This window comes from Amblyraja radiata, chromosome 1 (assembly GCF_010909765.2).
Source record: "Amblyraja radiata isolate CabotCenter1 chromosome 1, sAmbRad1.1.pri, whole genome shotgun sequence".
Classification (NCBI taxonomy): Eukaryota; Metazoa; Chordata; class Chondrichthyes; order Rajiformes; family Rajidae; genus Amblyraja; species Amblyraja radiata.
In genome coordinates this window covers 133,767,273-133,784,495 of record NC_045956.1, presented here as the reverse complement: position 1 = coordinate 133,784,495, position 17,223 = coordinate 133,767,273, and the positions used below count along the sequence as shown (strand labels likewise).

At 44.9% G+C, this 17,223-nt stretch overlaps 1 protein-coding gene across 2 annotated transcripts in view; it reads right to left on the bottom strand.

Moving 5' to 3' along the window:
- The window catches only part of pigo (phosphatidylinositol glycan anchor biosynthesis class O), a 31,189-nt gene extending 14,218 nt beyond the window's left edge, over window positions 1–16,971 (bottom strand). The window contains exons 1-4 of one of the 2 annotated variants that reach the window (XR_004413743.1): window positions 16,293–16,971; window positions 12,981–13,124; window positions 8,564–8,687; window positions 3,724–3,880 (exon numbers count right to left, since the gene is read on the bottom strand). Coding sequence is in view for 1 of the 2 variants with exons in the window: in XM_033031106.1 (XP_032886997.1) it covers window positions 3,724–3,880; window positions 8,564–8,687; window positions 12,981–13,124; window positions 16,293–16,767 (900 nt within the window). In the remaining variant the exon portion in view is untranslated. The remainder of the gene's footprint in view (window positions 1–3,723; window positions 3,881–8,563; window positions 8,688–12,980; window positions 13,125–16,292) is intronic. The other variant, XM_033031106.1, reaches the window with a different exon arrangement.
- Between the last annotated feature and the right edge of the window lie 252 nt (window positions 16,972–17,223).

The following is a 17,223-nucleotide window of genomic DNA, read 5'->3' as shown; positions in this document are numbered from 1 at the left end:
AAAATCCCTCATTGTATCCAGATTCAGAAGATTAAGATGCACAGGATTCGTAAAAAGACACAAAGTGCTGGAGTAATTCAGCGGGTCAGGCAGCATTTCTGCAGAACATGAATAGGTGACGTTTCGGGTACGGATCCTTCTTCAGGAGATGATGGATTGGGGGTGTATGGATATAGGTTAGTGACATTTCAGATTATGACCTTTCTTTAGACTGTGGAGTACATGGACAGGTGATGTTTGGGGCAGGACCCTACTTCAGACTGGGAGAGCATGAATAGGTCATGTTTTTTGGGTTCGGACCCTTTAGACTACAGAACATGGACAGATGACGTTTAAGATCAGGATCGTTCTTCGGACTGACATTTCGGGTCAGGACCTTCACTGCACAGGATTCATGGTGATGGTCATATGGATTCAGAACTGACTTACTCAAATAAGAAGGTTGTGGTGGAAGGATGTTATTCTGGTGGTCTGTGACCAGTGATGTTCCACAGGGATCTGCGCTGGGACCTCTGTTGCTTATGATATATATAAATGACTTGGGCATAAATGTAGACACAAAATGTTGATGTAAATCAGAGGGTGAGGCAGCATCTCTGGAGAGAAGGAATGGGCGACATTTCGGGGTCGAGACCCTTCTTCAGACTGATGTAAGGGGAGGGGGAGGGACAAAGATAGAATGTAGGCGGAGACATTAAGACTAGTGGAAGAACTAGGAAGGGGATGGATAAAGCAAGGGCTATCTGAAGGTTGAGAAGTCAATGTTCATACCGCTGGGGTGTAAACTACCCAAGCGAAATACGAGGTGCTGTTCCTCCAATTTGCACTGGGCCTCACTCTGACAATGGAGGAGGCCCAGGACAAAAAGATCAGATTGGGAATGGATGAGGGGAGTTAATGAGCCACCAGGAGATCAGGTAGGTTAAGACGGACTGAGCGGAGGTGTTCAGCGAAACGATCGCCGAGCCTGCACTTGGCCTCGCCGATGTAGAGAAATTGACACCTTGGACATAAATGTAGATGGGTTGATTAGTAAGTTTACAGATGACACCAAAATTGCCGGAGTTCTGAACACTGAAAACGGCTAACAAAGTATAGAGCGGGATATAGATCAGCTGGAGAATAGGGCGGAGAAATGGCAGACGGATTTTAATCAGAGCAAGTCTGAGGTGATTGCCTTTGGGAGGTCAAATGCAAGGGGAAAGTATAAAGTTAATGGAAACCTCTTAACAGCAATGATGTATAGAGAGGACATGGGATCGAAGTCCATAGCTCCCTGAAACTGACAACATAATTTGATAGAATAGTAATGATGGCATTTGGTATACTTGCCTTCAAATGGTTGGGGCATTGATTGTAAGAGTCAGGAAATCATGATGCAGCTGGATAAGACTCTGGTTAGGCCGCATTTAGAGTATTGCCCCTCTTTACAGGAAGCATGTGGAGGCTTTGGAGAGGGTACAAAAGATGTTTATCAGAATGTTGTCTGGATGGGAGTATTAGCTTTAGGAATATTAGCTACAAGGAGAGGTTGGACAGACTTTGGTACACAAAAATGCTGGAGAAACTCAGCGGGTGCAGCAGCATCTATGGAGCGAAGGATATAGGCAACGATTCGGGCTGAAACCCTTCTTCAGACTTTGGACAGACTTTGATTGTTTTCACTAAGCGCCGGAGGTTAAGGGGAGATCTGATAGAAGTATTCTTCCCAGCGTGAAAAGGTCAAACATTAGAAGTTATAAGGGAGAGCTTTAAGATGAGAAGAGGCAAAGTTTAACGAGATGTGCGGGTTAAATTGTGATTTTGTTTACGGAGGGATGAGGGTGCCCGCAATGTGTGGATACAATAATGGTCTTTAGATTGCATTAATGGAGGGACATGGATCACGTGCACAGACACGTGTAGGAAGGAACTGCAGATGCTGGTTTAAACTGAAGATAGACATAAAAAGCAGGAGTAACTCAGTGGGACAGGCAACATTTCTGGAGAGAAGGAATGTGTGACGTTTCGGGTTGAGACCAGATTGTTACGGATAAGGAAACGAGAGATATAGACGATGATGCAGAGAGAAAGAACAATGAATGAAAGATATGCAAAAAAGTAACGACTCTCACCCAACAAACAACTAACAATGCCTTTATCATTGCTACTTTTTTGCATATCACAGATATTATGGGCTGAGGGGCCTATTTCTGTGCTGTACTATTCTATGTTCTACATATGTCATCTAATTTAAAAGAAAAAAAGTTTATTAGCAATTTGTGTTCATCAAAACGTTAACGTGAAAATATTTCTGTCAATTTACATGTTTGACTAACATCGGACTACAAACAAGTCATTTGGCTGACTCCAAGTGTGGCATCATGGTTTAACACAAAAAAAAAGACAGTGGTTAATTTCTTTGAACATACAGCAATTAATAAAATGTGGAAAATATCTCTCTGTAATGTGCACAGGATACAGGATAAATAATTAAGATGTTATCAAATCACATAATTAGCGATAACTAGAAAGGTTAAAACAAATGGAGAATATGTAGTTCGGCTTTTTTTTAATAAAGATCTTTTGCATAGTGCACATAAAATATTGAACATTTACATACTGTGGACCATTTTACATTTTTCGGGGTTTTCGAATTTTGACAGGAAATGCTTGTTAGGGCGATTTAACTAAAATGACAGAAAAAGATGTTGCAGTGGCAGAGACTTCCAGAGAGGTTGACAGCAATAAATGCAGAAGAAAGAGAAATATAGTGGAAGGATGTTTGAGTGGCAAAGAAAATTAGGGGGTAATTCGAGCACTATGATAGAAAACATAGGAGTTAAATACTGAAGAAGGAAACTTTACATTGTTTTGAGTACAAGAGTAAAGATCTCTTACTACAATTATTTAAGGTTTTAATAGGCAACAACTGTGGTTCTGATCTCCTCACCCAAAGAAGGTCAAACTTGCTATTAAAGGAGTGCACTGAATACTCATTAGATTGGTCACTGCAACTACAGTGACATTGCAAGTAGATAGGGTGGTGAAGGCGGCTTTTGGTACATTGGCCTTCATCAGTTAAGAAAATGAGTATGGAAGTTGGGACGCTATGTTATAATTGTACAAGTCATTGGTGAGGCCACACTTGGAGTATTGTGTTCAGCTTCAGTCACCCTTCTGTAGGAAAGATGTCATCAAGCTGGAAAGGGTGCAGAGAAGATTCATGAGAATGTTGTCACGGAATGAAGATGTGAGTTATAGGGAGAGGTTGGGCAGGCTAGAACTTGATTCGTTGGCACACAGGAGGCTGAGGGGTGATCTTATAACAATGTCTAAAATCATGAGGGGTATAGATAGGGTAAATGCACAGTCTTTTTTACCAATGTAGGGAAATCAAGAACTCGAAGATATAGGCTTGTAGTCGGAGGTGAACGATTTAATAGTTACCTGAGGGCAACCTTTATCTTTACAGAGGGTGGTGAATATACAGTAAGAGCTGCCAGAGGACGTAGTTGAGGCAGGTTCAGTGCAACATTTAAAATACATTTGGACAGGAACATGGATAGGAAAGGCTGCAAGGGATATGGGCCAAATGCAGGCAAATAGGACTGGCTTAGATGAGGCATCTTGGCCAGCATGGACAAATGGGTCAAAGGGCCTGTTTCCATGCGTTCATCTCTATGACTATATCTGGTAGCACAATAACACGATAAAAATTACATTCCGCAAATCAGGACTTACTTCAGTTTTGATCTCAAACATGGGAAGTGGACTATAAATAAACAAAGCTGCATCAACTTCTCCTTCGCTGTCACCCCCATGATCTCCTGTTTCTGTCATTCCATGATCTCCCATTACCACCAACAAGGTATCATTTTGAAGTGTTGCAATTAATGACCTATCAGATAAAGATTTTATTTAAACCAGGAAAAGTTATTCTGCTGCTTTATTTTTACAATTTTGAACAGTTTGAGCAATTAAGAGCACTTACCTAACACAAATTTCTTATCCCTTCCCCACAATGTAGGAAAGTGACTCAGTTTCTCCTTGCATTGTACAACTTCAGCCCATATGTGAAAAGAAGACAATGCGGAAACCTAGGACTATTTCTCTCAATGTTGCAATTAATTAGGTTTAGAGCTTGCAACTAAATTCGGTGGGGGCGCTGCAATGGCGGCAGCCCTGTCAGCAGCGCGTTAGTTTTTTCAACTTTTTTTATTTTTTTAGTATGTTTTTATGTTTTTAATGTTTCTTTGTGTGTTTTGTGTGGGGGGTGGTGTGTGGGAAACCGTTTCGGCCACCTCCTCCATGGAGAGGCGACTTTTTCCAAGTCGCCTCCCCGTGGCCTAACAGCAAGGATTGGAGCGGCCTTTCCCGAAGACGCGCCCGGGGCTTCAGCGGCGGGCGTAGCGTGGACTCTCGGCGTGGAGCGGGCGAGCCCTCGCTGGGGCTCGCTGGAGGGGAGCGCTCCGTTTCGCTGGCCCGGGGCAGCCGGCAGCCTGAAGCAGCGGTCTGCACAGCTCCAGCTGGCGCGGCGTCTACAGCCCGGGATCCCTCGTGGGGGACCCGGGGGAAGAAGAAGCCATCACTGCCGGCCCGCGGCCAACTTCTACCGCGGGACCGGCGTGAACTTACCATCACCCCTGGAGGGGGAGCTTCGACCGCCGACCCTGCAGTCTGCGGTGCTTCTGTCTGCGGCGCGGCGGGGACTTTAAATCTTCGACCGCCGGCCTGCACCAACTTAAAGCCGCGGTCTCCGGTGGGGAAGAGCCGACTCTGGACTTACCTGGACTTGTACCTTGTCCTTTTACCTTCTGGACGCCCGCAGCAATGGCTGCGGAGGGTTGAGGTCCCGACCACGGGGGAAAATGGAGGAGGACTGGCCAAATTGTGTGCCTTCCAGCACAGTGATGAATGCTGTGGTGGATGTTTATGTTAAATTTTTATTGTGTTTTTGTGTGTGTTCTTTATAATTGTACCGCTGCTGACATATTCATTTCACTTGCACTTATGTGCAATGTGACAAATAAACCGTATTGTATTGTATTGTATTGTACAGTGAGAAAGGGACACCAATCGTCACAGTGCATATGTCCAGCTAAACACGAACAAGATGTTGTAGGCCATTCGCTTTGCTTCCTGCAAGGAATGCTGTTTTGTAGTCTTCTGCAGCAAAATCTTTAAGTAAATGATCTAACAAGAAATCCAAAGGTAGACAAAAATGCTGGAGAAACTCAGCGGGTGAGGCAGCATCTATGGAGTGAAGGAATAGGTGACGTTTCGGGTCGAGACCCTTCTTCAGACTGATGTGGGAGTGGGGCGGGAAGAGGAAAGGAAGAGGCAGAGACAGTAGGCTGTGAGAGAGCTGGGAAGGGGAGGGGAAGGATGGAAAAAGCAAGGACTAATTGAAATTGGAGAAGTCAATGTTCATACCGCTGGGGTGTAAACTAACCAAGATATATGAGGTGCTGCTCTTCCAATTTGCCATGGGACCCACTCAGGCCATGGAGGAGGCCCAGGAAAGAAAGGTCGGATTCGGAATGGGAGGGGGTTGAAGTGCTGAGCCACCGGGAGATCAGGTTGGTTAATGCACACAGAGCGGAGGTGCTGGGCGAAGCGATCGCCAAGCCTGCGCCTGGTCTCACCGATGTAGAGCAGCTGATACCTAGAGCAGCGGATGCAATAGATGAGGTTGGAGGAGGTGCAGGTGAGCCTCTGCCTCACCTGGAAAGACTGCTTGGGTCCTTAGATAGAGTCAAGGGGAGAGGTAAAGCGACAAGTGTAGCATTTCCTGTCGTAGCAAGGGAAAGTACCAGAGGAGGGAGTGGTTTGGGTAGGAAGGGACGAATTGACCAAGGAGTTACGGAGGGAGCGATCTCTGCGGAAAGCTGAAAGGGGAGGAGATGGGAAGATGTGACCAGTGGTGGGATCCGTTGGAGGTGGTGAAAATGTTGGAGAACTATCTGTTGTATGTGATGGCTGGTAGGTTGGAAAGTGAGCACAAGGGGGACTCTGCCCTTGTTATGAGTGGGGGGGGGGAAGAGGAGTGAGAAAAAAATCTAATTTTAGCTGTATAGACTATTAAATATTAAAAAATCAAGCTGACATTTATTAAAAATCATGGCATTTCAGCTTTAATTATTATCTTATGGGCATGTTGCAATCTTTGATTTGTGCTTTAAAATGTTTAAGATTAAATTGTGTGTTTTCTCCTTCATTACTATCCCGTACAATTGTCATAAAGGATAGGAGAAGAATTAGGCTATTTGGCCCATCAATACACCACCATTATTCATGGCTGATCTATTTCTCCGTAACTCCTCCGTAACTCCTTGGTCAATTCGTCCCTCCCTCCTAACCCCATTCTCCTGCCTTCTCCCCATAACCTCTGACACCCATACTAATCAAAAATCTATCTATCTCTGCCTTAAATATATCCACTGACTTGGCCTCCACAGCCTTCTGTGGCAAAAAAATCCACACATTCACCACCATCTGACGATATAAATTCCTCCTCATCTACTTCCTAAAGGAACATCCGTTAATTCTAACCTTTAGTCCTAGACTCTCCCACTAGTGGAAACATCCTCTCCACATCCACTCTATCCAAGCCTTTCACTATTCTGTAAGTTTCAATGAGGTCCCCCCTCATTCTTCTACACTCCAGCGAGTACAGGCCCAATGATACCAAATACTCATCATATGTTAACCCACTCATTCCTGGGATCATTCTTGTAAACCTCCTCTGAACCCTCTCCAGAGACAGCACATGCTTCCTCAGATATGGTGCCCAAAATTGCTCACAATACTCCAAATGTGGCCTGACCAGCGCCTTATAGAGCCTCAGCATTACATCCCTGTTTTTGTATACAAGCCCTCTTGAAATAAACGTTAGCATTGAGTTTGCTTTCTTTACTACCGATTCGACTTGCAAATCAACTTTTTAGGTCACGGGGAGAACGTATAAACTCCACGCAGACAGCACCCGTAGTCGGGATCAAACCCGGGTCTCCGGCACTGCATGTGCTGTAAGGCAGCAACTCTACCGCTGTGCCACCGTAACCGCCCTAGGTCACGGTAAGGGCTTTAAAGCAAAACAATGAATTCAGTAAATTCCTAGAAAAATCTTGCAGCTGGATGCAACTGAATTTCCATGGACAATCAAAAGATATTTAATCAATAGGTGCAGGATTAGGCCATTCAGCCCCTCGAGCCATTCAATGTGATCATCCACAATCAGTACCCCTTTCCTGCCTTCTCCCCATATCTCTTGACTCTGCTATCTTTAAGTGCCCCATCAAGCTCTCTTGAAAGCATCCAGAGAACCAGCATCCACCGCCCTCTGAGGCAGAGAATTCCAGACTCAGAACTCTCTGTGTGAAAATGTTTTTCCTCATCTCCGTTCAAAATGGCTTACCCCTTATTCTAAAACTGTGGCCCCTGGTTCTGGACTCCCCCAACATCGGGAACATGTTTCCTGCCTCTAGCGTGTCCAAACCTTTAATAATCTTATATGTCTCATTAAGATACCCTCTCATCCTTCTAAATTCCAGAGTATACCTCTTTAGGGGAGAATACGTGTTCGGCACGGACTAGAAGGGCCGAGATGGCCTGTTTCCGTGCTGTAATTGTTATATGGTTATATACAAGCTCAGCCGCTCCATTCTCTCAGCATATGACAGTCCCGCCATCCCGGGAATTAATCTGGTGAATCTACGCTGCACTCCCTCAATAGCAAGAATGTCCTTCCTCAAATTGGGAGACCAAAACTGCACACAATACTCCATGTTTGGTCTCGCTAGGGCCCTGTACAACTGCAGAAGGACCTCTTTGCTCCTATACTCAACTCCTCTTGTTCAAATGTACCCAGAATAATGAATGAAATATAAGCAAAAAGTAACGATAATGGAAACAGGCCATTGTTAGTTGTTAGTTGGGTGAAAACGAGACTGTTTTCTCGTTTTCACCCAACAGCTAACAATGGCCTGTTTCTGTTATCATTGTTACTTTTTTGCATTTCTTTCATTAATTGTTCTTTATTTCACTACATCTCTCATCGTCTATATCTCTAGTTTTCCTTATCTCTAACCAGTCTGAAGAAGGGCCTCGACCCGAAACGTCACCCATTCCTTCTCTCCAGAGATGCTGCCTGTCCCGCTGAGTTACTCCAGCTTTTTGTGTCTATCTTCGATTTAAACCAGCATCTGTAGTTCCTTCCTACATTAGTGTAGATGGGATATGTTGGTCAGTGTGGGCAAGGGGCCGAAGGGCCTGTTTCCACACTGTATAACTATCAGAATCAGAATCACACTTTATTCGCCAAGTATGTTTTGCAACATACGAGGAATTAATGATAAAGAGAAAGGTTTTGCCAGGCTTTAGCCTAGATTGATCTAGTAAATGATTTGCTCATTTCTGCAAAGTAATCTAAAAACAAGGTAAATAGTACTAGGTTTACAAATGGACACCTACAACTAGCCAATACAGCACAAACCTGTCATTGATACCGATATACATTTCAAGATAACCCACTGTATTAGCTTTCAAACAGCTTTAATTACAGTCCTCACTTCAAACATACCTCAGCATCTGGTTCATCTGATTGAGCTTTTCTGCCATCATTGAGTGGCGAGGCCCATATCTATGCCCACAGTGGTCAACGCCTAGAAAATGTGCAATGAGCACGTCCCATTCACCAGCTTCCACTGTAAGCAGAGAACAAACTCGTAATTAGTAGAAATCATAACATTACGAACTGTCAAACACAAAAGAACAATTAATCTACAGTTCACAAGGCAAAGCTGGATAAAAAGACTTTAGTACATTTCGATTAGCAGAAATGTTTGTAAACACCACAATTGTATTAGCTATAAGGAGAGGTTCGACAAATATAGATTGTTTTCTCTGGAGCTTCTTAGGTTGAGGGAAGATCCTTGGATAAGGTAGGTAGTGAAAGTCTTTCTCACAAGCTAGAAATCTTAATGACTAGATGGCGTAGATGTATGGTGGGAGGGGGAAAGGTTAAAGGATATGTTTGAGGCAAGTTTATACAGAATGGTAAGGTGCCTGGAATGCCTTGTCATGGGGTGTGATGGAAACATGTGATGATGACGTTTGAGGGGCATTTCGACATAGAAACATAGAAAATAGGTGCAGGAGGAGGCCATTCGGCCCTTCGAGCCAGCACCGCCATTCATTGATCATGGCTCATCGTCCCCTATCAATAACCCGTGCCTGCCTTCTCCCCATATCCCTTGACTCCACTGGCCCCTAGAGCTCTATCTAACTCTGACTCCACTGGCCCCTAGAGCTCTATCTAACTCTGACTCCACTGGCCCCTAGAGCTCTATCTAACTCTAGACATGCACATGAATATGCAGGGAATGGAGGAATATGGTTCATGTGCAGATGGGATTAATTTAGTTTGGCATCATGTCAGCACAGTCCTTGTGAGCCAAATAGCCTGATCCTGTATGGTACTGTTCTGTGTTTGATAGATGGTAATTTCCATGCAAGTCTCTTTAATAAAAACAGAAATGTTAGCAACAGTCAGCATGTCAGGCAACATAAACAAAGTTAACATTTTAGATTGAAGTCCTCAACTTTAAGTGTTAAGTCTTTCTCATTTCTAAATGATACCTGACCTGTAGGGAAATCCCCAACATTTTCTCTTTTTATTAACAATACCTGCGAATGAATAATATTGTCACCATAATGCCAAAATGACGTTCACAATTGAGGAAAACCACTACAAAATTCAAAGGAACATTAAGAACCAGGATAATCTATGCCCACAGTGCATTTCGAATGCATTTCGTTGTCTCTGTACTGTACACTGACAATGACAATTAAAATTGAATCTGAATCTGAATCTGAATCTAATCCTTCTGAAAAATCTATCATCACATGAATAAATTACAGGCAGCAAATTTACATGGTTCTTCACTCAGAGTTAATTTTAGGTGCTCCACCCCCTAACCAATCCAGGGCTTGTGTGAGCATCTATTGCTATAATTGAACTGGTATCTAAATATGGAAAGTTCAAATGCCACCAGAAAGAGGGAAACAGAAGTATTTCATTCCAGGGATTTGAGAGCTGTGACTACAAAAAAAGCCCAACTGGTTTTCATCCCCTTCGGGGAAATGGGAAATGTATCAGCAGAGGTGACTGACATGCAACCTGCATCTTAATTTATGGTTGCCTGTCTCTCTAGCAACACACATTAATTACTGTCTCGCTTGTGTTACCCACGCCATGCCAGTTATTTAAAATGCATTTCCCATCCAAGCTGGATTCTTGGAATTCCCAAAGCAGAATACCAAAATAAGTCTCAAAATCATATATTATTTAACAAGAATCAAGGTTAAGATGGGAAAAGGGGAAGTACAACGGGATCTGGGGTTCCTTGTACATCAGTCTATGAAAGTAAGCATGCAGGTACAGCAGGCAGTGAAGAAAGCAAATGGCATGTTGGCCTTCATAACAAGAGGAATCGAATATAGGAGCAAAGAGGTCCTTCTGCAGTTGTACAGAGCCCTAGTGAGACCACACCTGGAGTATTGTGTGCAGTTTTGGTCCCCTAATTTGAGGAAGGACATTCTTGCTATTGAGGGAGTGCAGCGTAGGTTTACAAGGTTAATTCCCGGGATGGCGGGACTGTCATATGCTGAGAGAATGAAGCAGCTGGGCTTGTACACTCTGGAGTTTAGAAAGATGAGAGGGTATCTCATTGAAACATATAAGATTGTTAAGGGCTTGGACATGCTAGAGGCAGGAAACATGTTTCCGATGTTGGGGGAGTCCAGAACCAGGTGCCACAGTTTAAGAATAAGGAGTAAGCCATTTAGAACAGATTCGAGGAAACACTTTTTCCTCACAGAGAGTGGTGAGTCTGTGGAATTCTCTGCCTCAGAAGGCGGTGGAGGCAGGTTCTCTGGATGCTTTCAAGAGAGAGCTAGTTAGGGCTCTTAAAAATAGCGGAGTCAGGGGATATGAGGAGAAGGCAGGAACAGGGTACTGATTGGGGATGATCAGCCATGATCACATTGAATGGCGGTGCTGGCTCGAAGGGCCGAATGGCCTACTCCTGCACCTATTGTCTATTGTCTACTTGATGTTTTTCTCTTATATGTTTATAAAAGGAAACGTTGCAAGACAGTCATTGGCTCACTAGCTTTCACACAGAATCATAAGAGAAGAACATGTCATGGAAAAATTAAAAGGTTTTTCATCTATCTTTATTGCACAAAATATGTATAACACTACACAAAAAATAGATATCCTCATTCTATTCATCGGAATCATCCATTCAGCGGAATCTCCAGATTGCCCGCAATGCTCAGGCAAGGGGACGTTGGAACACATCCTGAGCTGTTGCCCAAAGGCTCTTGGGCAGGGCCGGTACACCTGGCGTCACAACCAGGTTCTTAAACCCATCGCAGAAGCCATCAGCATGGGAATCAGCAGCTGTAGACGAGAACGCCCCACCACCCAGATGATCACCTTCGTGAAGGCCGGAGTGCAGCTGCCAAGAACCGCAGCAGCCAGGAATCCTGGCAACTGCGCAGGACTGGCAGCTTTCCTTAGACCTGGTGAAACAGCTGAAGTTCCCACAGCACATTGCCACGACCACCCTGAGGCCAGATATCCTCCTGGTCTCAGAGGCGACCAAAAACATTGTCTTGTTGGAACTGACAGTGTCGTGGGCGGACCGTCTGGAGGAGGCCCACGAGAGGAAGATGGCCAAGTATGATGAGCTGGTCATAGACTGCCGTAAGCAGGGCTGGAAGGCAAGGTGTATGCCCATCGAGGTTGGCTGCAGAGGTTTTGCAGGGCAATCGCTCTACAAAGCCTTGAGTGCACTGGGCATAAACGGAGTGGCGAGGAGAAAGGCCATCAAGAACACCACAGAGGCAGCAGAGAAGGCCTCGAGATGGCTCTGGATCAGGAGAGGAGGTCCATGGGGAGGAGCGAATGCCACCTGAACACAAGTCGTGGTCTGATCAACCACGGCAGGGTCACCTGGGTGAGGGTGTCTGATGTTGAAAGACCCGAAACACCCAATGACCCCAGGTTACATCGCTGATGATGTGTTCAGGAGCATCTATCGATGTATTTGTATCAGTCAAGGCATATTTAATGTTATGCTACCTCAAGTTTATGGCGTTGGGGTCAAGTCTCACTGGAAACTCAAGCACATGATCGATAATACCTAATCCAACAAAGAAGGATGCTGTGCATCTTTCAGTGTTATCTTTCAGCTGAGATTTTAAACTGTTCTGTCAGGTAGACATATAAGATTGACAATTTCAAAGAGTGGGAAATTTATAGCCAGTGATCCAGCCAATATTTATCATTAAGTGAATATCACAAAGAATAGGATCAATATCAAATTGCTGCCATGGGACCTTGTAATACATGGTAATACATAAACTGACCACTGTGTTTGACAACAAAAATACCTCACTGATGATTAAGAACTTAAGTATCATAAAGTGCAATCTTTTTCATTCTAATAATTAACATAAAACTGACAGCCAAAATACATGATCAATTAATGTATAATTATTAGCTCCATAAATTTATACTTGATAGAGTTAGCTCATCCTCGAACACCAAGCAGTGTCATTCGGTCAAAATCAATGTTTGAGGACATTGATAATCCCAATGTTAGCACCTTCACCTAACACCTCCTTGCTGAAACATTAGGAAGGATTGACTTCAAAATTTGTTTCGGAATTGATTGATGTTAAACAACAATTCAGTTGTCAGTCAATGTAAAATCTTCGTATAATCTGCACAAAATTAAACTGACAACAAAATGTGCAATAACTTTCTCCATTGAGGAATCATGATTAAACAGAAAGCAGTATTGTTTTATTTCACATTTAAAGGTTAAAATACAAGTCCCGGTAAAGATAACACAAAGCGGATTCTATGCCTTTTCTGCATGGATTTAATAAAGTATAGATTTTTGAGATACTTAGTAATTTCTTACCTGTTGTGAAGATATGTTGAAGAATACCATCATCCACTGTATGAAGGTCTCTCACGTTAAAAGAAGAAAAGGGGAATGATCGGGCAAACTTATTTGGAAACAGCGCTTCCCACGTGTCATCTCCCATAAATACCACTTTCTTCTCTAAAGGAAGCAAAGTACACGTGGAAGTTGTTTAATTTAATTAACTTAAATGCACTTTTTCTTGCTGTACTTTAAAAATAAGAAACTACAGATGCTGAAAATACGAAACAAAAACAGAAAACGATGGCAACGCTCAGCAGGTCAGCAGCATCCAATAACAAAGAAACAAAGCTAATGTAGAAGACAGGACAATTCAGCTCAGGAATAGGCCTTTTGGCCCACAATGATTGAGCCGAACATGATGCTAAATTAAACTAATCCATCCTGCCTACGCGTGATACATATTTATGAGCCCATCAAAAATACATTTAAATGACACGATCATATCTACTTCCAGCACCACCTCTGGCAGCGCATTCCAGGTACATAACCTCAGTTTAAAAAACTTGGCATGCGTTTCTATTGTAAACTTTATCCCTCTCATCTTAGAGCCGTGCATTCTAGTTTTTGACATTTCCAACATGGGAGAAAGGTTCTGACTGTCCATCTGTATCCCGGGGAGCCACGACCCGCAGACCTAGGACACGCCCGGAAGGTTTAGTTCTCCTGCTGCAGATGGGGACTTGCCCGCCGCGGACATAGGAAAGAGGACCCGCCCGGTAGGCCCGGCTCCTCCGTTGGAGTCCGAGGCCTCGCCTGCGCTGTGGAACCCACCTGGAGGCCCTGCTGGCCCGCCCAGAGTGGAAGGAGTCGGAAGGAAGGCCGGTAAATAGACCAGCTGCGGGCGGCAGTGGCCACTGGAGGCCTCGGCTGGACTGGGCACCGATCCAAGAGGCCGAGCACATGGACTGGACGCGGGCTAGAGCGACAGAGGAGGGCACCAACGCTACACTTGGCCAGGCCAACCCCGCAATGCCGTCAGGTCAACCGGCCTTCATGGTCAGATCAGGATCCCTGCATTTACAACAACAGGGACTTGAAAATGCCGCCAAACTGGTGGCTCTGTATACTGTCTCAGTGTACATCTGCTATACACTTGGACTGTATCTGCGATGCTTATCTAAGATGTATCTAAGTACTTATGTATAGTGATACTTGTACTGAACAGAACTGTAAAAAAAAAGAGTTTCATTATGCCTCGGTATATGTAACAAATAAAGTACCATACCATCTTATCTCTACCTTCCATAATTTTAAAACATCTGTCAGGTCACCACACACCCAAGATAATGCTCCAGAGAAAACAATCCAATTCTAGCCAACCTCTCCTTACAACTAATACCATCTAACCTGTTCTGCACCTTCTTCAAAGTCTCCTCAGACTTCCTATAATGGGGCTATCAGTCCTGCACACGATACTCCAAATGCAGCCAAACCAGAGTTTTGTGACTTCCTGAGTTTTAAACCCAATGTCCTCAATGAAGGCAGGTATACCACATTTACCATTCTACCTATTTATGTTTTCATTTTCAGGGAGTTATGGTCTTGGACCCCATGATCCCTCAACACATCAAGGCTGTTTACGGACCTGCTACTAATAGTATACTCTCTCCTTAAATTTGATCTCTCAAACAGTAACGCCTTACAGTAACCCACATTAAACCCCATGTACCATTTCTCCACCCATTTCTGTAGCCAATCCATATATAACTATGTACCTTGACAGCTTTCAACTCAAGTAATCTTGATGTCATCTGAAATCTTACTATCCAACCCATCTACTTCTTTGTCCTATAAATACAGTAAACCCTCATTTAATGGACCCCTTTATAATGGATTTTGGTTACAATGGACAGACCTGACGATGCTCAGGCCGCTGCTCTGACATGCTCTGTCACCGTGGGGCTCCCTCCCCTCTCACCAGCTGCAACCTCTTTCTGTTGGCCATCGCTTTGTCCCACCCCACCCCACCCCCACCACCTCCTCCTCCTCCTTCTCCCCTGGAATCAAGAGTGTTTTATTGTCATACGTCCCAGATGGGACAATTAAATTCTTACTTGCTGCAGCACAACAGAATATGTGAATATGTAAACACTGACATATTTCACCTTAGACTAGCAAATTGGAAACAGCACCTCATATTTCACCTGGGTGGCTTACAAACCAGCAATATGAACATGGAGCTCTCTGATTTTAAGTAACTTCAATGCACACTCCCCTCCCCACTTAATTCCTCAGCTTTTCAAATTGTACCCCTCAAGTTCACACCTACCCTCGCCAACAAGGGCCCAGCAGGGCACCACCTGCCCGAGGTCCTTTGTGGCTGGCCCTGATTGGTCCCGGTCTTTTCTCACCTCCAGCTCTTCGCCCCCCCCCCTCACCTCCTACTTTCAGAAATGCTGCCTGACCCACTGAGCTTCTCCAGCACTCTGTGTCTATCATTTTCAAATCCTCTCCAAATATGCATATACAATACAATTCGGGTTCATATTGTAATCATGAACAATCAGCTTGTATTCTTTAAGCAACCTCGAGGCAACTAGATTAAAATTTAAAGATAACAACAAAGGTTGGTCCGACCAAGGTGTTCGATATGGACTACATAGATTTTAGCAAGGTTTTCCACAAGGATGCATGTGGCAGAGTGGTTTTAAAAAAAAGGAGCAAGCCTGTGGGATCCAAGGACGAGTATGAAACAAATCCAAAACTCCCTCAGCGAAATGTTACGAAGGGAACTGTTGACTCGTGCTTTGTAACTGACAAAGAATGTAGAGAGGAACTGCAGATGTTGGCTTACACTGAAGATAGTCATAAAATTCTGAGAGTAACTCAGCAGGTCAGGCAGCATCTCTGGAGAAAAGGAATAGGTGACGTTTCAGGTCAAGACCCTTCTGCAGACAGAAGATAGGTCCGACCCAAAACGCCACATATTCCTTTTCTCCAGAGATGCTGCCCTGTCTGACCTGAGTTTATCCAGCATTTTGTGTCTATTTTCTTTGTAACTGATGGGTTTAATGGCCAATGTTGTAAAACATAGAAAATAGGTGCAGGAGTAGACCATTCGGCCCTTTGAGCCTGCACCGCCATTCAATATGATCATGGCTGATCATCCAACTCAGTATCCTGTACCTGCCTTCTCTCCATATCCCCTGATCCCTTTAGCCACAATGGCCACATCTAACTCCCTTAAATATAGCCAATGAACTGGCCTCAACTACCTTCTGTGGCAGAGAATTTGTGGCCAACTTTCCATGATCCTATATTAAACCACTTTCATTTTTAACTTACTGTTTAGCACAAATTGTTGGATCAAATTATCTTCCTCAATTGCTGTTGATGCAAAGTTGCTGCCCACATCTATGAAGGTAGGCAAGGTACCGGTAGTCAACCCTTTAATCCTCTGCATGGTGGTTGTGGGCGGATCGGCTCTGAAACGGAACAGTCTGGCGTGCTGAGGTTTAGAAACGACGTTTTGATGGATCACCTCGAGTTTATTCTCGTACGGTTTGGGATTGGTGTTTCCAGGATCATACTTGGCAAAGTCAAACCTCAGGGCGTCGATGACGACCACGACAGCTCTGGAAAAGCGCCTCGGCATCCAGCACGAATTAAAATCCCGAGTGGAGGAGGGGGAGTGGAGGCAGGAGCTGGGGCTGCGGAGCTCCAGCCGCACCAGCAGGAAGCCGCTGAGGAAGAGGCCGAGGCCGGCGCTGAAGAGCAGGCAGGTCCAGCAGAGGGACAGCACCGTGGCCAGGCGGGGCATGGTGGCGATGGCGGCCCCCACAGGCTCTCTGTATCTCTATCCCTCTCCCTCCGCAAAGCAGCGAGGCGGCCGCTTCAATCAAATGGTGCGATTCGGATCTTCCCGCAAACCGTCGCCAAGGTCACCCACCCCCGGCAACCTCTACACACCCGCGCGCGCACACACACACACACCGTCCTCCTCCAACAGCGCCGCTGCTTCCCCCCCGGCCGGGCTCCCCCCCCGCGGCAACCTCTACACACCCGCCCACACACGCACACGCGCACGCACGGACGCGCACACACACACACCGCCCTCCTCCAACAGCGCCGCTGCTTCCCACCCAACAGCCTCCCTCCCGTAGGTACACAAAATTGCTGGGGAAACTCAGCGGGTGCAGCAGCATCTATGGAGCGAAGGAAATAGGCGACGTTTCGGGCCGAAACCCTTCTTCAGACTGATGGGGGGTGGGGAAAG